Source organism: Thunnus albacares, chromosome 7 (genome assembly GCF_914725855.1).
Source record: "Thunnus albacares chromosome 7, fThuAlb1.1, whole genome shotgun sequence".
NCBI classification, from domain to species: domain Eukaryota; kingdom Metazoa; phylum Chordata; class Actinopteri; order Scombriformes; family Scombridae; genus Thunnus; species Thunnus albacares.
Genome location: NC_058112.1, coordinates 33,313,260 through 33,338,703, shown reverse-complemented (window position 1 = coordinate 33,338,703; position 25,444 = coordinate 33,313,260). Strand labels below are relative to the sequence as shown.

The 25,444-nt window shown below is 40.3% G+C and overlaps 1 protein-coding gene across 1 annotated transcript; it reads left to right on the top strand.

Annotated features, from left to right (window-relative positions):
• LOC122985170 (hyaluronidase-4) lies at positions 1-25,342 on the top strand. Its single transcript, XM_044355640.1, has 4 exons — positions 1-2,022; positions 17,159-18,148; positions 20,019-20,108; positions 21,867-25,342. Exons 2-4 carry the CDS (start codon positions 17,192-17,194, stop codon positions 22,362-22,364), a joined length of 1,545 nt encoding a protein of 514 aa, XP_044211575.1. The 5' UTR covers positions 1-2,022; positions 17,159-17,191; the 3' UTR covers positions 22,365-25,342.
• The last annotated feature ends 102 nt before the right edge of the window (positions 25,343-25,444 follow it).

The window sequence follows — 25,444 nt, the reverse complement described above, 5'->3', positions numbered from 1 at the left end:
CTTAGTGCTAAAAAACATATATATAACTTAAATTTGTATAATGCAGCGATGTTCACCGTAGTTACAACGTACCCGGCCGCCAAGTGGTCCCTCCCCTTCTGCTATGTAGCCACTACGTACTTTTTGACCATTTTGAGTGCATTTTTCCATAATTCTGTGTGAACGCACTTATGCACTCAAAATGTTAAGTGTAAGTACAGAAGTATGCGATTTGAGACACAGCGCTGGTTTTAACACATCATGTCTGACACCAATGAAGGTCTGAAACTGCTGATTCATACTGGTCCCCAAGAAACTCCCAGTCCAGTCTTCAGTCACTCTGAACTTTAACAGAAACAGGACTAAACTCCTATATAAAGGCCAGTTTGCTCATAATGCAAAAGAAAACAAACAGACTGTGGAAAAACGAAGAGAAAAAACTTTCCGATCCCGCAAGAAGCCTCTTAGCACGGAAACACGCTGCTGTCTGATGTTCAAAGCTCATAATGAAAAAACACAGATGATCAAACACGGTGATATTTTAATTATAAGTAACACCAGGAAGTTTTACTGATGCAGAGACATTCTGTTTCTGCCATAATTAACCTTTAAAAGACAAACTGTGGTGTATTTCTTCCTACATATTGAAATGACTGTAAATGCTGTTTAGCTGGATGACATATTTACTCAACATGAAAACACAGTTAAAAAAGGGCAAATCCGTGTGTATATTTAACAGAAGGACTCGCAGCGATCGTGTTCGCTGTGACTTTTGTCTTCGGGTTGTAATGTGTGGTTAACCACTGGAATCTCAGCTCTGGCTGGGTTAAAGTGCTGGATCCGCATGTAATGTCATTTAATCAGCATAGTAACACTCAGCAGCAGCAGCAGCAGAGAAAACAAATTAAGAAATATATGAAGAGATAAAGATACCAGTTAAAGCTGCTCCGTATTTATCTTGGCAGATAAATGAGTAGATGTATGTAGTTTATGTGTGACAGCTCTGAGACCCTCATGATTTCCTTCTTTCCTTCTTTTCTCTCTGCGTCACGGATTTTCTCAGGGTTGTTGAGTTTATGTGGTTTCACTTATTTAACTGGTTTGAAAGGAGGAGACTGGCGTGCATTGTATGAGAAATCCCCGTTCAAATGTTCAGCAGAATTAGATAAAGAGCACAGGTTTAAAAAAAAAAAAAAAAAAAAAAAAAGTGCACTTAATGGTGAAAACTGTGCAGAAAAAATACAGTTTTTTTGTAGATTTCAGGATCCCTGAAGCAGAGTTTTGTATTTGCTTTGTTAGCACCTCCAATTTCACAAATGTGCTTCTGAAATGAAGAAATGTATCATTAATATTTATTTTTAAAAAAAACATAAAAGCTTTAAAGTTCAGAACCGACAGGACGAGCTAACGTTAGCTTCAGAAATAACACATTAAAATTTCAGGGGGCCAAACATTTGTTCTGAAGGGCCTCTATTTGCCACTGATGTAGGTGATGTAAAGGTCAATCACACACACACACACACACACACACACACACACATGTATGGACAATTGTTGTTGACAGCCGTGTTTACGTCTACCTTCCCGCCTGATGCTGATTGGAGTGGATGAGTGAGACTTTTCTTCCAGGAGAGGATCAGACCTCAGAGGAGCTCAGAAAACTGGGATTTAAAACCTCTCTCTCTCTCTCTCTCTCTCTCTCTCTCTCTCTGTGTGTCTATGTCTCTCACCCCCCCCCCCCCCTCCTCCCTCTCCTCCCTCCCTCCTTGCCTCTCTGCTCTCTCTAATCGCTATGTTGTGGTGGTGACGCCTTCTCCTCCCTCTCCTCTCCTCCTCTCCTCCTCTCCTCCTCTCAGGGCTGTATATAAGTGTGGATGGCTGGCTTGTGTTTCAGACTGACAGACTGAGGGAATGAACGCGGGCTTGTCGGACGCACGGCGCCGAGGGCCACCATGACCCCTGCCGTGACCCCCCCCCCCCCAAAAGAAGAGACCCTCACCTCCCCACGGACTGCTGGTTTCTGTCAGTGTGCAGCATCTACAGGTGAGCTCTTAAACTAAAAAGGTGACAAGTTTCAATATTTTATGTTAAATCAGGCTAAAATTAAACTTTACTCCAGCTTTTGTTTTTGTTGAGCAAAGAGGAAGATGAAGTGTATTTTTATGCCCCGAGGGAGGTTGCAACCCTGGGTGTTACAGCATGGCTCGGGCTGTTTTGGGTGATGCAGGAAGGGGGCGGAGGAGGGAGGGAGGAGGGAGGAGGGGGGGGCGCCGTGTCATGCCAGGAATGTTGGCTCACCCTTAACAATACACTGGCAGCGGAGAAAGTTTTTCTCATTTAGAAAAACAAAACATTTTTAAGTCTCTCAGTGTTTTGTTTTTTTTTTTTTTTACCCGACAGGCATTAAAGGACTATCTTCTAAGACTGAAGGTCTCATTTAGTTTCAGTCATTTGGCAGATGCTCTGACTCATAACCACGTACAGTAAACAGTCAGGGAAAGCTGACGGCACGAGAGGTCACAGTTTGGAGAAAAGTCATTGAGAGCAGTCGGCTATAAAAAGCTCTTTTCTGCTCATGAGTGGGGTTTTTTTACAGTACAAGGGGTTAAACTGAGGCTGAGAGTGTTGATTAGCTGACAGGATTTCAGGATTGTGCATTAAAAGCTCTGCAGTGAGATGAGATGAGAAAGGATAAGTTAATCTGAACGATGCTCTCTCTCTCTCTCTCTCTCTCTCTCTCTCTCTCTCTCTGCCTTCACTTGTTCAATGCAGCGTGCAAGTGTTTGAATGCAAAGCTTGTTTTGTTTCTACAAAAGTCAGATAAGATCCTCGTAGGGCAGGAATATGTTGAAAGTTAATAAATGTCACATCGTGAGGAGACGCAGCTTAAAATGTAAAGTCAGGGTTGCTCAAATGGCTTTTAATGCCTCAGTTGTCCTTTATTTTGCACTTGTAGAGGTCAGAGTCGAGTTATTAGACTCCTTAATATCTAATGTAAGAGCTAACTGACTTTCTCCAATAAAATTCAGCTGTTTTGCCTTTAAAAACAACCTCATAACACATAAAATCTAAAAATCATTAAAAATAAAAAGGTTTAAGAGGTTTTAAGGTGTTTAATTGAGCTTTAATTCTGCAGACTAATGTGAACCAAAAGAACTCCTTTAAATGAATGATATGCAGCATATTGACATGTCATGATATATATATTGATAAAGGGAGTCACATGTTAGAGTTTGTAGTTGATCATCACACTTACAGCTGCGACCGTTAATCGATTAATTGATTAGTTGCCACTATTTTGATAATCAATTAATCGTTTTGAGTCATTTTTTAAAGAAGAAAATGTCCAAATTCTCTGATTCCAGTTTCTTACATGTGAATATTTTCTGGTTTCTTTAGTCTCTATGACAGTAAACTGAATATCTTTGAGTTGTGGACTAAAAACATCACGTCATCTTGGACCTTCTGACATTTTATGGACCAAACAATGAATCAAACGGTTTCTTGCAGCCGTAATGACACTGCATGATGATGAGAAGACAAATTGGAAGATCTTTACTGTTGCAGATGCATTTGAACTGTTGTGCCAAAGGGGGTAAATCTTAAGATATAAACACATTGGTGCTCTTGAAGAAAGAAGGACTGCAGTAAAACATTTCCAGAAGGAGCAATCTTCTGTTTATTGATCCACAGGAAGGAAACTTTTACAGCAGTAAGAGATACAGACTGGTGACAAATTCATGGAAAAACCAACAGTTAGTGTCTCAGTAAGGTGCTGAACCACATCTCTGCAGACCAGCGCCGATGGTTTTTGCACCACTGAACTCAAATGTGCATTCAGATGTGCATTCATCTTTATAATGAAGGGGTTTAAACACTGCAACCCTACTATAATATCCTTCTCTGTGTAATTGTCGACAGACTGTTCTTGCCGACAGTCTGATCACGTCCTGCGTTGACGTTCTCAGTCACCTGAGGAAGAGTTACTCTTCTGTTTTTCCTCAAATATCACACTAATACACGAGCATCACAATCATCAAACCACAATTTACTGATGTCTTTCCCATAAATCTAAATGCAGACGTCACTTTAATCACTGTTCCTGTTGAAACACGAGCTCAAGATCTTCTCCTCTCACCATCTAGATATAAAATCATAATAAACTGGGCCTGCTCAGTGTTTTTATAGACACCACAGAGCATGACTGGATGTTAATTGCTTAATTATACCATGCAGTGCACCTGTGTGGAAGCATCTGCATTCATTATGTTTCTCCACACATTTATTCAAGGTTTTTGCTTCAATTTGTCAACCGTCTGTACATATTACAGACACACACAGAAGTTAACTAGTTGTGTTAATTTAGAAAAACAAGCAAACTTTTGTGAATTAAACTACACAGTTTCATTACACTGATCACAGTTTATCCATCAGAGAGCACTGACGAGTTTATTTTAATGCTGATTCTTATCAGAAATGTTTGTGTGTGTTGTGTGTTTAGGTAAGAAAACAAATATCGTTAAATATTATTATTGGATTTTTTTTAAAAACTATAAAATATTATATCAGTATCAGCCCTAAAAATCCATCATCATTCTTTTTCATTACTAGTATTTTGAGATTTACAAATTTTAGGTAAAAAACATGGTTGAACGTTCTCGCTTCAAAGTTTTATTGAAACATTTGTTTGTTTTTTAATGGAAGATATAAAACATCTCTGCTGATAAAATATCTCTCTCCACCTTCTTCCTTGATAAACGTGTGTTTACGTTGACGGAAACAAACAGATATCTTAGGAAAAAAAAGTAAAGAACCATCATTTAACTCCTTTTGAAAAATATACGATCTTGGATAGAAAATAATCCTTCTGCCTCCCTTTCATTATTTTCATCGCCATCAGTTTTGTCTTCTCTCTTCCACTGAGGTCATCCATCTGTTTTCTCCATCTGACAAGTCCACCCCCCAAAAAAACCCAAACTCACCCATCGTCTTCGTCCCGGCGGAGGGATTTTTGGAGGCTCGGCTCCTCATCAGACGCTGTCATTAGCTTTCTGGCTCCGCTGAGTGGAAAAGATTTCGGCTTTGGTGGTGGTTCCCGTTCTCTCCGGCTTTTGTTCTCAGGCTCTTGTGTGTGAGGACATGAATCATGACCACATTCATGACCACCAAGCAATTTTTGTTCAAATGCTTCTCTTTGCTCTGGTTAACATGACTCAACCGGTATTGTATGTTTGATTCATGGATGGTCCTCATGCAGACTCATGTTGCTGAGTGTTTGAAGAGATGATTTTGAGGAGATGAGCCGCAGTCTAGTTTGGAGGATTTTCATGGTTCCTTTTCAGTTGAACCATCACATGCTCCTCCGGGCGTTGAGGCCACTCTTCGTCTGATAAAAACGCTCGAATGAATCAGTTGGATAAACTCTTTAATACACGGACGTCAGGCTAAAGATGAGCATCTTTCTGGACAGTTACACGCTGCTCAGATAACGCTGATAGCTGCAATACACGACTGACAGCAGCTATCTGACTCAGCATTTTACTCTGTCTCACGATCTGTGAACAAATAGCATGACTTTACACTTTTAAATTGAATGCGGTGCATACGCCAAAGTCCAGTTTTGCATGCAGGTGATGCATTTCTAACCTTTTCACGTCTCATTTAAGGCCGTTGGTTCGGTTTAGGCACAAAAACAACTTGGTTAGAGTTTGGGGGAAAATCATGATTTGGGTTAAAACAGTAAAATGTGGTGAATTTTTTGATTGATTGAATTGTTTATGTAAGTGTCCTGCACCTTTCTGCCCATATGGACTTACAAGACACTAGACAAAAATAACCAAGATGGCCACATGATGTATCGTAATGTACAGTTCCACAGATTCAGAAATAAAACATTTCAGAACATTTAGTTTACATGGAAGAAAATGTCCCGTTATGATGGATACAATGTTCTCTGTTTTAGCTGCCAAGCATCTCCTATAAATCTCACTAAAATAAAAATTTCCATATTAAAAAGCCAACTCAACACCTCAACATGGGATTACCAAAACAAATCAGGGTTTTTCAGTTCTATCTTTTCAAACAAACAATTCCTTATGTCATTGTACAAAGAGCATCACAAAAAATACATAAACATTCCTCTTCGGGAATACCTTCATATCTGCCTACCTGGTAAAAATGTCCAGTTAAAATGCCTGATGAGAACAGTGCTCTCCTGCTGTTTTTGCAACTTAACCATCCACCTAAAACACCTCCTTCTTAAAGCCAAAAATCACCTTATAGAAGAAAAGAAAGTTGTATTATATCACTTCCCTTAGAAGGAGTGGTTTATCTCCTGCACGTTAAATTGAACTTCGGCGTATGCACTGCATGCAAAGTCGTGTTATTTGTATGCAGATTGAAGGCTGCAGGCTGCACTTATATTAGAAATCATGTTTTTGTAAATGATGAGGATGATGTCTGTTATTCGGTTCAACACGTCTGTCCACAGTAAGATATCACTGCTGACCAAACTACCATGAAATTTGAATATTAATGGTACCCAGAGGACAAATCCTGATGATTTTCGTGACCCTCTGACCTTGTCGGGTAGGATCACATCACATTATATGATGTCCACGCTGCACAGACAGAAGATGTATCCATGAAAGCCAATCCAGAGCAGAAATGTGCTGAAATGATTGTTTTTCTGGATCATCAAAGCTGGGAAATCAGACAGTTATATATCCTGACATGCATGTCAGCAGAGCTGATGTATTAACCTACATGTTAACAACATGCGTGGATGTTTTCATATGTGGTACAACAAAGCTGGTGTGTGTTGTCATCTGTTCTGGTCCCACTATCAGGACACAGTATGATGTTTTGTTCTGTCTCAAACTGTCATATTGTGGCTGTAATGAACACTGCAGCCTCTAGGGGGAAACTAGCTGGACTTTAGACTGTTGAAGGCAACAAACAACACTCGCAGCCATTGTTCTCTTGATATATGCATCAACTGGTCACAATACGCCGACACGCATCACTTCTCTGGAGCAGAGGTTGCAAATCTTATTGACATGCAACCCCTCAAAACAAAGCTATGTCTACTTGTGACTTTGTCACCGGTTGCACATGTTTATGAGCAGTAAGCAGTTAAATCAAAGAGTTTTTCTTCTCAGATTGTTTTTCTTTAAACGGGACAAATTCTGCTTTTTGTGGTTTTCTGTTATTTATATCCTGTTATGATGTCGGATACTAACGTGGTCAAAGTTCCAAAACTTGAGGTGAACATATGTAGAAATGCTGCCTGCAAGTCAAAAGTCAGAGCTTCAACCTGCTCTGAACGCTTCGTTTGCAACGTTTTTTTCTACCTTGCCTTGGTTGCGAAGGTTTTTCCACGTGTTCACGTTACCCTCTCTCATATTTCAACTTGAACATGTACAGATATATTTGAGAAGTTGACATTTTGAATAAAGAAAAAGAAAAAAGTAATGAAATTTGCTACTATAGTTTGTTTCATGGTTTGTTGATGTATCCTCCTGAACGGCCAGAAGTCGGCCTTGACGCAGCTTCCTGAAGCTGACCAATCAGAACAGAGTGGGCTCATCAGGAGTTTTTAACTGGAAATCATACAAAGGTATTTTTTGTAGGAACCAGAATATAAATAAATATTTTCAGGGGCCTGAACAGATACACTTGTCCAGTAATAATAACTAGAAAAAGGCTAAATTAGAAAAAAAAACCTATTTAAAGTGTTTCTATCCTCTTAATCATCATCACATTTTTCTTGGGACCCATTAGGGGGTCCTGAGCCCCAGTTTAGGAACAACTGCTCTACAAAAACATTTGTTTTGTTATTTGTTTATATTTGTTTGTCCCTGGACCGGCACATCTGGGTTACTGTAGACTGACTACTTCCTCTGTCTGTATGGTGTGTGCAGTGTGCTGCAGGCGCTAAATGACATGACTCTTACTTTTGAAAATCTATTTTGTCTGAACTTTGCCATGTAACAGGCTACTGGTTTATAGTTTCACGCAGAGCTGCAATATATAGATTACCAGCTTGTCAGAACATTATTATACAACTATTTTAATAATCAATGAATTGTTTATTTAGCTCATCATGGTATCAGAACCCCAAACATTCTCTGGTTGCAGCTTAATGTGAGGATTGCTGCTTTCCTCTGTGTTATATTGTTTATTGGAAACTGGGTGTCGTTGGGATTCGGACTGTTGATCGGACAAAACAAGACATTTGAAGACATCACCTCAAACTCTGGGAACAAGAGATTTTATGAAATAAATTAATAAATAGTTGCAGCCTTGTATCTTTTATCCATCATGTTTATTACACGTATGAGGTCTGCGTGTCGTCTGTGCAGCTTGTATAACATGCACGTATAATTTAAAGCGGAAAAGATCTGATGTTCTGCTTGATGCAGTAAGAAGTTTGAGTAAAGAGCACCACTGTTCTTTTATGTTTAATTTATGCAACCATTACATTGCAACCATGTCACTGGAAATACTTGTTAGAAACCAGACCCCCTTTTTTTTGTCAGATACTGACATTATGAAACACGGCCAAACAATTAGAAGAAATAACCTATGAAGAAAAAAAGGAACTTGGATCAACTTATGCTGATTGTAAACTGAAATGGTTTCTGGGAATACTACGAGGAATGATCCAGGATTGACTGATAAAATAATAACAAGCTGAGCTTTTGAGTTTTCAGGTTGAGTTACGAAAACCTTTCCAGTTCATTTCTATGAAGATCAAATAGAGGCTTGAACAACATGCACGTAGCTGTTTATGGTTTGTAGATACAGGTCTTTTTTAAATCAGCGGACAGCAGCATGAAATGTCAAATGCTTTCATGGTTTCTGAGGCGTGAACGCGGTCTGAATCAGGCTGAGCGAGTAGTAATGTGACTCGGTGACGTTGGAGCATATTTACATGACAGATGGTGCGTGTGAGGGAGTCTGTTATTCTGGCTCTCGTCCGTCATCCGCCCTCCACCGGGAGGTTTCTGCTTTTATTCCCAAACATCAACACACAGGACGTGCTTCAACCTCTCCTGGCATCTCTGAATGTTCTCATCTTTCTACCGCCTCCATCAAACTGTTCTGGCTTCATTTACTCCTGAGTTTGAAATGCTTTCGTTGGGCATGAAATTCACTCGTGTTCCAGGAGTACCTGGTGTGAAATGAGCTCCGTCGAGATCGTCGAGGTTTGCACAGCAGCACTGTGAGCTTTACTCCAAAAGATTGGCCCGTCCTTCAGTCCTCACATGAACACACAGATAAAGAGGTCATGAACTGATCTGTTATCAGCTGTGTAGAGATGCAGTGAACTACGAGGTGACGCGCCAACATTCCTGCCTTCTTCTTCACCTTTGCGCTGCATCGTCATCATCATCTGCTGTTTTGAGAGGCAACTGTGGTTCAAATTCACCCCCGATTTTCCAACAGAGACATTGAAAATTAGATGGTCTCTTGTATTTGTTGAATGAGGGGAACCATTCCACAAGAACCACAGACATCAACAAACTCTTATCTTAATCACTGCCAGACCGGCCTGCGGGCACCGAACTCTTCTGGATAAATAATTCACTTTGACACAAAACTAAACTTTAAACATGAACTCTGATGTCTTTAATCTGAAGTCGGGCCCCCTTATTGTCTTTCCTGTGATAAGAATTTATTAACTGCAGCACATGAAGCCTCTCAGATGGTCCCAGACTGTGGTCACATGGTAGGTTTTTCTTTGTGCATATGATGAACCAAATTAACTGAAGAGTCTGTCCTCGTCAGTCACCCAAAAACAACCTGTTACGACCAATTACTATGGCTGCCATCTAGCGTCGTAGTAACTGTGAGGTGGAGCAGTGGTGCAGGTCACATGATGTATATATATGTGGACACATTTCCTCATTCAGAGGAGGAGGGTGGATGGAGGCTTTAACCCAACAGTGGACTTTATCCACTGTGGTCGCCAGAATAAAACCTAACCCTAACCCCTAACCCCTAACCCTAACCCTAACCCCTAACCCTAACCCCTAACCCCTAACCCTAACCCTAACCCTAACCAAGTGGTCTTTGTGCCTAAACCTAACCAGACCTTAACCACAGCGTTGTCACACCATAAATCATTATTCAACGGGTAGAAAAGTTAATATGCTATGTTTGTAGAAATGTTGATATGATACGTATTTCACGTGTTGAAACGTAGATATTCAACATTTCTGTGGTTTGCAGAAACGTTCAACGCCAACGTTTTCTTCTGGTGTCTGGGTTGGACTTTACCACAGGAGACGCTGTTTGTTTCCTGTTTACAACCGTGAGTTGGGACAGTTTAACCTTAACCCCCGTGGTTATTATTGTAGCCATGATGATGAAGATGGCCACATGTTTCTCTAATCTTTACAAAATGATCATTTTAACCCAAACCATCATCTTTCCCTACACCTAACCAGACCTGAACCACAGCGTTGTCTCATAAAACATCATTATTGATTAACAGTGACGTGTGACGGTTTTATAAAACACAGACAGATGATGTCGTCCTGCTGATTACTGCTGATAGAGACGCCAGATTATGTGTCGTTCTGGAGTCACATGATCAAACCACGTATCTGCTCGTTTAATTCGGACCACTCGTTGTAACTGAGGCTCCTTTTAGATGCAACACAATCAGATTATCTACAGTTTGAGTCTCTCCCCACGAGGAGACTGTTCTCACCTCAAGCATGACAGCATTCATCGTTTGTTCAAGCACTTTAACGACCCCGTTTTCCTGACAAGCGACCTCTTGTGGTCAGAGATTAAATGATTTGTCGATTGACAGAAAATTAAACTGCAACCAGTTTGATTATGGATTAATTGTTCCAGTCCCTCTTGGGTTTTTGGGCCTTTTTTAGTCAGATAAATAAAGCAATTTAAACTGATGCACATGTATTTGTCACTGAAATGTGGCCAATGTGTGCTGCACATAAGTTTTCTGTCGTTCTCACACAGATCAGATGCTCTATACACACAGAGCAAATGCAATTTAACGATTACTAGAGTAGAATAGTGGTGTGTAAGACCCTGCTGAAGGGTGTGCTCACAAAAACAATAGGCGTTGGTGTTTTCACCCGTGTCATCTGCTGCCCTTTAGAGAGACGGTTGGGTCAACAAAGCATGTGACTTCTCACTTTTCATCTAACAATCGTTTCTTTTAACCACGACAGTCTTTCCCAAACTCAACTAAATAGTTTTAGATGCCTAAACTTAAACAAACCACAGAGGTGATAGAAAAAAGACAGAAATACAAGTTAAAAATGAATCAGAAACATTCTTATCATTAATCATCATCATCACGTCTGCTCTGCTCTCTGCCAAGCATCAGATGGAAGTGGTTTCAGCTCAGACTTAAAGCCATTAAGCAGTCGTACATCCATACATTTCCTGCGACGCTGCGGTACAGACGGCTTTGAAAAATGATCCTTCTTCTCTGAGTCAAATTATCTCCAATCCTACAGTGGAAAACTGGCAGGAAAACAAAGAAAGGAAAAGACTTTGATTCTAAACCAACATATCTGAAAGGGGGGGGGGGGGGTTCCTGCTTTTCCTTATTTGTTTTTATCATCCTCATTTCTTCATTTTTATAAATACTCAGCTAATTCATGTGTCTTCTTCAATACATCTTACTTACGGTTATAAGAAATATTACTGGCAGCCGCTGCCCCACTTACAGTACAGTAATAATCCACCTTTCCCACTACAGGAACTCATAACTTCTTCTGTTTCCAGTATACTCTCTCCCCACCTTTGTGGCGCCTTCCTGAACCTAAATTTCAACACAACCCAGAAGTTGGTATTAAAACCAACATCCAGGAAATTAATATTGTTGGACATGTGTTTAGATAAGCACTGCAAGGATGCCAACAGTATCTCAATGAAGACTAAACCAGCAGTGAGGTCCAAACCGGAGGCCAGATGCATAAACGATGCACACGCACACAAAAACCATGCATACGCCATTTCCTGCACATAAACTGGTATTTATAAACACTTAATGTTGTTGATGTGAACACCTCACACTGACTTCAGACCAGCATACTCATGTCTTTCTAAAGTTGGTAACCAGCTGCACTGATTTTACTGCATTTACACAACGATCTGTAAGATGCCAAAGAAAGATGCATTTATAAACGTAACGGTGATTAATTACCTGTTTGATCAATTGTATCATTCTTTTAATTTACATAGGCTGTTAATATTCTTTTTATTTCATCCTTAGTTGCGACAAAGCTTGTAAAGTTGGTTTAGATATGAGCTACTAACTAATAATTGATCACATTTCTGAGATATTATGTTGATGATGGTTTACAGGTTCATGTGATGAATGATATGGATGCACAGCTGTGCGTAACACAACTGGTGAAAATACATTTATTCTTCTTTCCTGTTTGTTTCATTGACAGGTTACAGACTAGTGCAGCAGGCAGCAATTTGATATGAAAACAGCTGGTTAGGGGCGTCTGCATCCATTTATGTCTGATTATGGGAGTGGAAATGAGGCTCGTGCCGAGTTTCACAATGACTAAGATTCATAAAACAGAACCTTGCGTACACACAGCTCTATAAATCTGACGAAAACAATGCATCTGCATATTTCTGGCTTCAGTTTTAGTCGTGAATCTACAGAGTTTTATGCATCTGGTATTCAGATAGCAGCACATGGTTGTAGAGTAACACTTAAACTCACTGAGAGACTGCAAAGACTGAAGTACAAATTTCAGGCTCCTGATTGGTGTCTCTGTCTGCTCTCTGACTGGATGTTTGGTTCAACCAGCTGTAGATGAGACGCAGAGATGCAGCAAACACCGAACCTCAATGAGACATTTGGCGGGGAAGCCTGTCATTATGGCCTGAGGCTTCGGCTCTGGTCAGAAGACGACTAGATGTAGACAGAAAAGCAGCGGTCTCTCCGGCAGAAATCCCCGCTCCAATCCCTGGGTGTCAACTGACTTCCTCTCTGTGACCTCTGACCTCTGGGTGCCATGGAAAGAAGTCAAAAACTATTCATGTCTCTGATGACAGAAATAGTCAAGAGATAATTCAAACGTTTAACCTCATGTAAGATAAACCACACATCCTGTGGAGGGAAACAATGGCTGCAGAAGTTAAATTTGTATTATTTGAATCTGGGCCAGCTGACTCAGGAACCGTTGATCCAGTTTTATAGAGCAGTCATCCAGTCTGTTCTCTGCACGTCCATCACTGTCTGTCTGGTTGGGTCCGTCATCAAACAGGAACAGACTACAGCGGACAATCAGGTCTGCAGAAAAGATTATCGGTGCCACCCTGCCTAACATCCAGGATCTGTGCACCTCCAGAGTCAGGAAACAGGCAGGAAAATCACTGCAGACCCGTCACACCCTGAACATAACCTGTCCCACCTTTTCCCTTCTGGTAGACGCGACACAACACTGTTCACACAGGAACAGCTTCTTCCCTCCTCGCCGTCACACTTATGATCAGTTAACTCACTGTGGAGCTGTGCAGTAACACTGGTCACCATAATACCCACTGCATCTATACATTATATACATCTATGTTAGTCTAAAATACAAATGTGCAATATATTCCACTCACTACTGTATAACTGAACAGGCCGTACATAACCACCTACTTACTATATGTATATATAGTAACGTCATTTTCTTTTATATTAATATTTTAATATTTATCTCATCACTCTTCACTTCTTTGCACTATTTATATCCTTTTAAACTGTGAGAGTCAAATTCCTTTTATGTGTAAACATATTTGGCCATTAAAGATGATTCTGATTCTGATTTAAGAGACAATTGAAGTTAAATAAAAACAATGAAATAATTATGTAAGGGGTAATGTACAGCGAGCGGGTCGTTATTGTGAAATGAAGGCCGACAGGGTAATGCAGGTCTTGAATCACAGATTTTTGTCAGCGACAGTATTTTGGAGTCATGAAGCAGCTCTCTTTTTATTGTGTGAGGATAAATTTTCAGTTACATTTCTGTTCTCGTAGTGTAACCCTTACGAAAAAAACACATGCGAGTTATCACATATGAAGTGCTGTTTCACATGTGATAACTCACATGTGTTTTAACATGTGAAACATTCAGGGGCACATGTGGTTTTCGGACATTTCACATGTGATACATTCAGGGGCACATGTGGTTTTCGTACGTTTCACATGTGATGCATTCACCGGCGCACGTGGCAACATTCACAATGGATTTGTGAATGTTTATCCAACACGGAGAATATGTTCATGTTTATGAGTCATTTTCTGTCAGATGAGTATTAACAGAAGCTGCTGTCACTCTGTTAGCCCTCACGTCCTGATGGGAATTATGACAAATGCCCTCAGATACAACCCTGAAACTGTTACAACACCATCTGTACGACATCGCCGCCCCCCCCCCCCCCCCCCCCCGGAGTAAACAATGCTGAGAAGAACTGATATAATTGACACTGATTGCTGATCCGTGGTGTACAGGGTGTAGAGGGACTGAACACACTCCAGTGTTGGTGGTGATGGTTGGAGATGTGTTTTGGTGTGAGGATGTGTTGGTCACTGAGGAAGTTGTGCAGTGATTGTCGGTGTTGAAGGGGATGTGGGAGGCATCCCACAGCATCCTCGGTTCCCCTGAGGTGATTCACTGGTGTGGAACCAGGATACTACAAATGTTTACACTGAGGGTGGTGCCACAAGAAAGGTCAGGAGGTCATTAGGATGAATCATCTAGGGAGCAGCCAGTACTTTCCAAAATACGCCACCAAACTGTTGGTAAAGTGGAAATTTGAAGCTGAGGATACTGATGTTCCTCGTATACTGATACAGATTGGAGCATTAACAGATCATTAGTGTCTGATAATCAAACACAGACATTTAATTTAACCTCCTGAATGCTGCTTTCTTTAAGTTACTTTAAATTCCTGTTGTTTCCATTACTTTATTGACAAAAAACAAAACAAAACCAACAAAAAAACCCAAAACAAAACAAAACAAAATAATGAGTCAATTATTCAAATGCATTAAATTCAAATATTCCAGACTCTCTGAAAACTATTGGGAGCAAATAAATTTTAAATAGCTGGAAAATAAATGTGGATTTAGTTTCCTACAATATGAGGTTATGCAGTCATTTTGCCAAATACATCCCAAATGTTTGCACAGACTTAAACATGGAAAAACTATCGGCTCCTAAAATGTAAAAGCACATGGCAAAGCTTTCATGATCCACTATTGTGCTGACACAGACTGCGAGAAGAGTAGAACAGACATTTATTTATATGACAGAATTTGTGGATGACCAGTTTGAAACCAATTCAGAGGGATTCCTCCAGCTGTGACTCCCATAAACTCACTGAACAGAAACAATATAAAAACCAGTCAGAAGGTCAAAAGAGACTCGTGTTTTTTTTTTTTTTTCTTCCTGCAGACAGACTGTAACACTTCACACTGTCATTAAAAGTGTTGGGTTTGTCTCTGCTGCTTATTCTGTCAGTCTGTCAGCACTTAGAAACACATCAGGACATATAACACCACAGTTTCTCCTTGTTGGGGTTGAGACTCGATGTGGGAGGTTTGTAACACTCATATGTTGAATCTTTGCTCTGGGATATTCTTTAAACACTTAATTTAAGCCTCAGATGTTGTGTTATTCCTTACACGTCTTACAAAAAGCAGTGTGTAGTCGGGGTCACATTTCACATGTCTATGAGTTGTTAACAGCTCCACCAAATAGTGATTTTTCCCTCTAAACTTCTCACATGCTTTCATTTCAATAAATGTTCAAATGATCCAATATTTCAGCAAAAATCAAAGATTAGAGAAAAAGTCCAAAAACTGAAAACAGATTTGTGTATCAGAACTTTGTTTTTTCTTCTTTCCTCTCCCATTAATCATCTCACCACCCCTCAGATTTATCTGCTGACCCTTTGGAGGGGCCCGACCCCTAGGTTGGGAACCACTGGACTAAACTAGCTAACTGTATATAAAGTAGTGTAAACTAGCTCCACCTCCAGCAGCTACAACAGTAACATGCTGCTCTAACACTGATGCTTCACTATTAATAATCTAATGATGTCATATATAATAATATATCAGTCAGAGGGACCAAACCACTACTTTTACTGCAATACTTTAACTACATCAAGCTCATAATACTTATGTACTTTTACTGCAATACTTTAACTACATCAAGCTCATAATACTTATGTACTTTTACTGCAATACTTTAACTACATCAAGCTCATAATACTTATGTACTTTTACTGCAATACTTTAACTACATCAAGCTCATAATACTTATGTACTTTTACTGCAATACTTTAACTACATCAAGCTCATAATACTTATGTACTTTTACTGCAATACTTTAACTACATCAAGCTCATAATACTTATGTACTTTTACTGCAATACTTTAACTACATCAAGCTCATAATACTTATGTACTTTTACTGCAATACTTTAACTACATCAAGCTCATAATACTTATGTACTTTTACTGTAGTAGGATTTTTCATGCAGGACTTTTACTTGTAATGGAGTATTTTTACATTGCTGTATTGGTACTTTTACATAAATAAAGGATCTGAAAACTTCTTCCACTGCTGGATTTAAACGCAGAAACAAGTTTTTAAAATGTACCTTGACGTCGTACCTGCTTCTTTATCTTTTACTGTACACAGAGTATCATTGTTATTGCTCCTCGTCACCTCCTTTTGAATAAATTTGCTGAAATGTTGTTGATGGAAACATAATGATTCACCTCTTTTTGCCAAAATTTCAGAAATTTGCTTAAAACATGTGCAATATTTTAATGGAAATGCTGTCTCTGGGTGGAGCAAACTGATATCTGCATTTTTTAAACCTTTCCAAATGTAGGAAATATCTGAAATATATCATCATTTGAATAAGCTACACTTCTCTTCCTCTTGAAAAAAAAATTCAATAGTATACCGACCTCAACCCGAATCCTAATCTTATCCATTCATGAACACTTGCACCACAAATGTGACCCCTAATTAAATAAATTACAGATCTGGAGAGCGAAGAAGCCACAGAATAAAGACGATAAAATAAAGTCATTACTCTTCATTTACAGTGGTCATGACAAAGTTATGCAAGAAAAGCTCAATATCTCTTGCCCTCTCTTCAGGATGATTGACAGCTGCTCCTCCTGAACCCCAGGATGCCTGTGGTGCCAGTGGGCGGGACATCCTCCTCCCAGCATGTGGTACCTGTCGCCCTCACCTGCTCCTGGCTGCTGCTGCTTTTCCACGCTGCCTTCGGTCAGAAACCCGCCAAGCTGCCTCTGATCGGCCGGAAGCCCTTCATTGCAGCCTGGAACGCCCCGCTGGACATGTGCACCATCAAGTACAATGTCACTACCAACCTTGACCACCTCTTCCAGATCCATGGGAGCCCGCGTGCTGGTTGGACGGGCCAGAACATCACCATCTTCTACGCCAATCGGCTGGGGTTTTACCCCTACTACACGCCGCAGGGTACCGCCGTGCACGGTGGTGTGCCGCAGAACTGCAGCCTGGACCTGCACCTGTTCAAGGCCTACCAGGACATCAACCACTTCATCCCTGCAGAAGACTTCCGTGGCCTGGCTGTCATCGACTGGGAGTTCTGGCGGCCTCAGTGGAGCCGTAACTGGCACAAGAAGGACATCTACCGTAGAAAGTCGAGGGAGCTTACCTCCAAGGCGTACTTCAACGTGACAGCGGCGCAGGTGGAAGAGCTGGCACGGCGGCGCTTTGAGAAGAGCGCCCGGGCGTTCATGCAGAGGACTATTCAGCTTGGGACGCGCCTTCGTCCCAACGGCCTCTGGGGTTTCTACCTCTACCCTGACTGCCACAACTACAACCTGCACGACCAGAACTACACAGGCTTCTGCCCCCTGCTGGAGAGCCTGAGGAACGACGAGCTGCTGTGGCTGTGGAACAGCAGCACAGCGCTCTTCCCCTCCGTGGCGATCAGGAAAAGTAACACCAACAGCATCAGCAACCTGCACTTCTCCCAGAACAGGATACGAGAGTCGCTCCGCGTCGCCTCGTTGACCTCGAAGGAGTACGAACTCCCAACCTACGTGTACCTGAGGCTGGGCTACCGAGACGAAGCCATGGCCTTCCTCACCACAGTAAGAACAGTTTGTAACAAGAATGTAGTTGTTTTACTGTCTTAAAGGACAAGTTCACAATTTTTCAAGTCTTAAAACATCAGTGAGGTGTCCATATGAACAGTGAAATAGGTTCCACACAGTCATTTAGTGCAAAAATGCATTTAAAAGTTGAGCTTAGTCATATCAAGTGGATATCTGACACATTTACAGTCTTTTTAGCATCAAATTCCCTCTTTGTGTTTCCTCAGACAGTGTTTCCCTGTTGAGCTGCAGGTGGAAGTATAGTAACAAAAAGAGGGACTTTGGCACTAAAAAGACTGTAACTGTGAAGCTGTTTTAATTGTATGTTTGCCTTCTATCTGTGATAACCAATGAAAAAACAAGCTCTACTCTTATGATCCCTGTATAAATGACTAAACAAATACTGCTACTTCCACTTAGAAGTCAGCAGTCTAAAAAAAATCCAATTAACATTTCAAATAAAAAATGTGCTCCTGATCTCAAATCTGAGTGGAAAAAGAAAGTGATTCTCATTTTGAACAGACTTGTTCAGCTCTAAATGCAACCAGACTCCAGCAACAAATATTTGAGCCTAACCCCAAATTTTTTCTGGTCTTTAAACGCTGGCATTTTAATGAAGTAGAGCACAACTTTATTTCAAGGGTGGGGGAATGTTATAGCGCTGCGTACGCAGACGGCGAGCTGAAAGGTTGGTGCTGCTGCCTCAACTACAACATATGTCAGCACTGAGATTGATCCATAAACGTTATAGAGAGCAATCTGTGTTTGTTTTACATGGCACAAACAGAGCTCTCAAAAATCACAAAACACCTTTCATGTATGTTGAGTTTTTCCTCTTTTTTCTCTACAATTGTGCATCTATAACAGCTTGAAATGTCCTCTGAAAATACAACTATGAATGTTATTAATATATGGAAGTCTTACTGTCACTAAATGTAATCCGAAATTTGATCAGAAACATCAATTTGTTGCCCACACCAGTCTATATGTGGGATTGTTTCCTTTGAGCTCATTAGATACCTGAAGCCATAACACAACTAATCGATAAATCAATTAATAATTTCAGCTCTGGTCTCTGATGAGTACAAATGATCCCTTTCATTTGTCACTTTAATCAATTAAAAGCTCTAGTGTCAGTTTAGCCTTACTCTTAACCAAGCCAACACAACCTTTCATTTTTAGATGAATGTATTGTGGAGAATTTCTATAATTTTCACAGTATCAACTATTGCAACTTATATATAGATGTTTAATAAAGGCACTACAATGCACACAAATCTCTGACATTAAGATTTGTACAGTGACTGTTTGCGCTGACTCACAGTCAGGAAGGTCAAAGTTTACTCACCGCTGCCATCTAGTGGACGTCCAGAGAAAAGCAGCTTACTAAATAAAAACCCTCTGTGGCTGAACAGCATGACTGTCAATAAAAACAGAGGAAGTTTTTTTTTATCTTACGAGCCCGACTGGACAGCAGACTCAGTTATGAGTTTTAAAAATAAGTTTTTAAATATCTATGTCAATGTATTTTCATTCACATAGTAGAAAAACAAAAATACATCTATATATGCATCTATTTTTGTCCATTTTTGGATAGTTTAAATAGTTTAGGTTTACCTTTACAAATTATTTACATTCAGTAATAAAGATTAAAAGAGATCAATAATAATTTTCTTTTTATTTGTCTGATAATTCAGCTTGACTTGTCCCTCGCTGAAACTCTAAATGATTGTTTCCGTCATGTTTGGACTCTAAAAGTTCATAAAGAGAAGGGTTTTTTTTGACTGTTCACTGGGCCTGGTGTATGTGTGTTAGTGATGGAGACAGTGACATGTGATGTGTCTTCTCCTGTGTGTGTTTCCTGCAGAAAGACTTGATCCACACCATCGGGGAGAGCGCTGCTCTGGGAGCTGCAGGATTCGTCATCTGGGGTGACCTGAACCTGACCTCATCACGGGTAGGTGTCCATTCAGCCGTGTGTTACTTTGTGTAAAATCACACCTGCTGGGAAATATACCTCTCAGTTATTGCTGTGAGGATTTTTTTACTTATAATAAATATTGCATGTTGTTTTGGCAGAAGATCAACTGCCTGACTTTCACATTTGTTTGGTCCTAATTTCTGTTGTTGAGACGGACGGAGTCTGTACTTTCATGTGAAAAACATTCTTTCCTCAAGCTTCTTGATTTGTTTTGGACACCAGACAAAACCTCAGCTGTAAATATAGTCAGACAATAGAGAGTAGACATCATGTGGTCGCTGTGTGTGTCGTCTGTTGTGAAACCACTCTGACATTTTGAAAAGTATAATGCACTTTTTTTTTTTTTTACTGCCTGCTGTGACCCTGTCTACATGGAAAAGGCTAAACAGCATCTGACAAACCAGGAACTCAGGAGTGTTTTTGTGATTGTAGTCAGTGATGGAAGAAGTATTCAGATCCTTTACTTATGTAAAAGTACCAATACAGCAATGTAAAAATACTCCATTACAAGTGAAAGTCCTGCATAAAAAATACTACTACAGTAAAAGTACATAAGTATTATGAGCTTGATGTAGTTAAAGTATTGCAGTAAAAGTACATAAGTATTATGAGCTTGATGTAGTTAAAGTATTGCAGTAAAAGTAGTGGTTTGGTCCCTCTGACTGATGTATTGTTATGTATGACATCATTAGATTATTAATACTGAAGCGCACAATTAAATTATGTTATCGCCCTTCAAATTAGCAGAAAGCTAACTGGACGTCAGCCAGCTCGGCTGGTGGAAGTCTGCATTCATGCATTCATTCATCCGGCCAGCGTGGGAATGTCAAACCCGACACCAGATTTAAAACTCCAGTATACTGTGAAATACAGAGAGACTTGAGTAATTGTACTTACTTTCCACCATTATAGTTGTTTTTACAGTTAACAGAGTTTTCCGGTGCTGAAAAAGCACAACACCTTCATCCCTCATCAGCTTGGTTTGGACAATATCAGCCATGTCAACCATCACAATCTCAGTGCTTGGTCAAATATCAGATCTTTCAACAGTTAAAGCTGAATTCACTGATTTATTTATTTGTGTTACCAGGAGGCAGAAGACCTCCACAACAAACTGACAGACAAGCTGAACAAACACATTAGCAGCTTATAAGGTAGTTGTGGCTAACATGTTAGCAAACTGCAGCGTGTTTGTGTCCATCTGATGACTGTAAGTCCAATATTTACTCCTCTTTTAGCTCTGGTTTGGACGCTACCTGAGAGAAATATCCGCTCTATTCACCAACTAGTCTCTAACTTTGTCTGTCTTCCGTGCTGGACCGGTAGTGAACTATGAGTTTATCAGAGATGGTTTGATGAAAACAGCTGCCTGCTTCTGATGGAAATGCTGAAGCTAAAGCATACAGTAAATCTACTGTAACACTACGAGATAAAAGAGGCTAAAAACCAGAGCTGATAGAAACGTGAATACTGGACCTACATCCATCAGGTGGAGACAAACACGACTCCAACGGGATGATTATGTTGCTTTGTGTCTGCTGGATGTGGACATGGGCAGGTGTTTGCTAACATCTTTGGCACAACAACTACTTTATAGGGTGATAATGTGTCAGTGTTTATTGTTCTGCTGCAAAAAAATGCAGCTTTAATCAATATAACTACTCTATCCAACCTTAAACATCTCAACCCAAAAAGTGCATCATATCATGACTATCATATGTCCTGTTTCTACAGTACAACTGCACCAAAGTGAAGTCCTTCCTGAGCCATCGTCTGGGTCAGTACATCACCAATGTGACGCGAGCCGCCGAGGTCTGCAGCGACTTTCTGTGCCAGGGGAATGGCCGCTGTGTCCGCCGAGACCCCCAAGCCCGCCATTACCTCCACCTGAGCGCCAACAGCTACAACATCCAGCCCTCCGGCGACGGGGACTTTGCCGTCACCGGGTGGCACTCGCAGCACGAACTGCAGCTACTGACTGAAAGGTTTCGCTGCCACTGCTACGAAGGCCACGAGGGCGAGCGCTGCGACAGCATCAACGAAGTGAAGGAGGACGACGAACAGTGGAAGGAGGAGGACGACGAGCAGGAGAGGCGCAGGACGGAGTGGGAGGACGAGCAGGATGATCAGTGGGAGGGAGGGGAGAATGCGGCGCCGCCAACCGGCTGCAGCCCTCACCTGATGTTGTTGATTCTCCTGTTGAATTTATCGTTAGTGAAGACGGTTGTATGATGCACTCTGCAGTCATTTTCAACACAGAGCATCATCTCATGGCCTTTGGTCTCTGACAGCTGCTGACAGGCTTCAGACATGTCAGCAGCTCTCTGAGGCTGTACTTACGCACAGTGGTGCTTTGAGCTAAATGCTAACATCAGCATGTTAACATGCTTACAATCAGTGTGTTTACATGCACCTTAGTAACCAGGTTAAATGGGTAAACCAGGAACACATTTACATGCTCTGTAGTTACTGTGAATCTGTGTGTACATGCAAAACATCAGTAACCAGATTTCTCTCCTACCACCAACCTTATTTTGAAAGAAATCGGTATTCTGAGGAAACCAGGTTTCTCTAATCCTCTACCCCAGTTACAGAAACCAGGTTTCTTGTTTACATGACAGTTAAAAATGCATGTAAATGCACTGAATGATAATCCTAACATGTTGATGTTAAGATGTTGATGTTCATCTTCTTGTGTTAGCATGCTAACATTTGCTGATTAGCATTAATCACAAAGTACAGTTGAAGCTGATGGGAATGCCATCAGATCCAACTGAATTAATGAAAACTTTGTCCCCTCAGAGGATCACCAAAGTCATTAGAGTTTATCTGCTTGGGAACTTCTATCTGTATCAAATTATAGTCAAGACACTTCACTCTGAACCAAAAAGTGGCGCTAAAGGAAAGGTCAGGAGATCACCAAAGTTGGTAGGCATCGTCTTCTGGGGACCATGGATGCATGTACAAATTTCATGGTGATACATTTGACAGTCTAGAACAATTTCGGAACAAACTGTTTCCTGAGCCGTGTCGCTAGTGTGGCTAAAAACATGACACTTCCCTTTTTAAGTGGTGTGTTGGCACTTTACATGACACAGAGGTGTTTCATGTTGACAGATGAAGGTTTGGTTGGTTGTTATACAGTTCAACCAGTTAGATTTTGACTTCTGTGATAATCTGCACTGCCTCTTTGGCCAACAACTGCATCAGTTCTCCCAGGAATGTCACTTTGTAAATGTACATACTATATGTTTTACTTTTAAAGGATAATTCTGGTGATTTTCTATATTTTTCTTCTTGTCAACAAGTCTCATGTTTGGATCCAAACCAACAATGAACTGATCTACTAAAAAGTATTAGTTGTAGCTGCACAGAAGAATAAGCTATATCTGCCTTTGATGCACACACAATTCTTGTTAGTAGATCAGTTCATTGTTGGTTTGGGTCCAAACATGAGATTTGTTGACAAGAAGAAAAATATAGAAACCGCCAGCCAAATCCTCTAAAAGCTTCAGTTTTTGAACATGATCCAGTAAAATCTGCAGGATGATCCTCAAGTTTGTTTTCTGGAGACACAACAGCGTCTCAAAAGGAAACCAAAGGGTGCTAACACTACAATACGGCCATATGTAGGAAAATAATCCCCAACATCTGACGCTTGGTCTGTGGTGTTTTTTTTTTTGACGATGTCCTTAAAGTATTGCTGATGATATGAAACTCAATTTTCTCTACAATAAGCTGTGGTTTTACTTGACAATATATATAAACTGTGTATTTTTTTATCTTTTATTGTTGCTTACATTATACTCTTGAAAAACAGCTTGTCGGGAAACTCCACATATTTGAGCCTTTTGGGACGTGTTGTGTACATGTTTGTGGGTGCTATTGATTTCAAAATATTATATATCTGTATCTTTTACTTTTGTTGTGTTTATTACCATACATACATCTTAAGTATAGAGGATCAAGTCTGTTTTGTTATATGGACTGGTGTTGTTATTGTTGATCTGTCAATGTAGAGGTTGATGTTGGAGTATCTTGGTTTGAAGGAATCAAATCAACAGACTGGCTTTAGTCTTTGATGATATCTCATCTTGTTGTGTCTGAGTGGAACAAACAGTTATATGTCTGTCTCTGAAGCTGATGTACAGTACTGTAGGTTTGACCGAACACTGAACAGGATGTAAAAGATGGCACATACTGTATCTGAATACACGACTCCGTGGTTCTTTGTGGTTCTACAGTTCTTCAACGCCTGATACTTGCCAAAGTTGGTTGTTCCAGTTCAACCCACTGGGTCAGTGTATTTGGGACAAAAGTTCAATTTAGTTAAATGTTTGGTGTATAAAAAGCTTCTGGGAAGTAAGGTGTTGGTGGATGGTTGGGTGTAAACACAAGTATGTTTTCTTTTAACCATGACTGTAATCTTTCTCTAACCTTAACTAAATATTTGAAAATGGCCACATGGGTCATTTTGTATGGAAGGACTTGGTGACTTAAAGATAAGTGCACATTGTTTGATAAAGTTGAAATATTTTACAGTAGAAAATGTGTCTTCAACTCAGTTTATGACCACTTGCGTGAGTCTGCTTCCACTTGTGTCTTTTCATTGACTTCACATACAATTGTAGCACTTCTTAAATTCAGTTTGCATCCGGTCTGAACAAACCTCAATGTTCCTCCCCGTAAACATCAGCATTGTTTTTTTTCTGTAGCAGCCTGCACATAAAGAGCTCAATACTTTTTAGAAAAAGCCCTGCAGTGAAACTGACTGGATCTGAGGAAAACACTTACATTCAAGTTGGACATTGGCTTACTAAAATGCAGCCTGTGTTGCTCATATTATCTGACTATTCTCGGGTTTAATCCAAATTTAGAACAGACTAGAAACCAGAGGCATTTTAAGTTGTGAACTGTGGAAAACGTGAACCTGGTTCTTCAAGTCAAACATGTAGCATCTGTCTTGAGTCTCTGTAACACTGATCCTGCTTCAAACTGAATCAGTACTTTCATCTCAAACCAGCCTTCAAGTAAAGTTCAGGTCTAAAGAGTTTCACTTGATACAGTAACTGTTTCCTGTGTGTACAGACTGCACTCACTGTGTTTTATATTATCTTAAGATTGTAAACCGAATATGCAACAAGGACTATGCAACATGAGAAATGTTACCTGAATGTAAATGCACTGCAAATAAAGATTTTTCTTCATTACACCTGTGTCACTTTTTTTTCTTTCTGTGCACATAAAAAGATGATTTCAGGGGAGCTGCTGGAGGCCATGTTGAATCACCAGAGAAACAAGCTTCTCTTGTG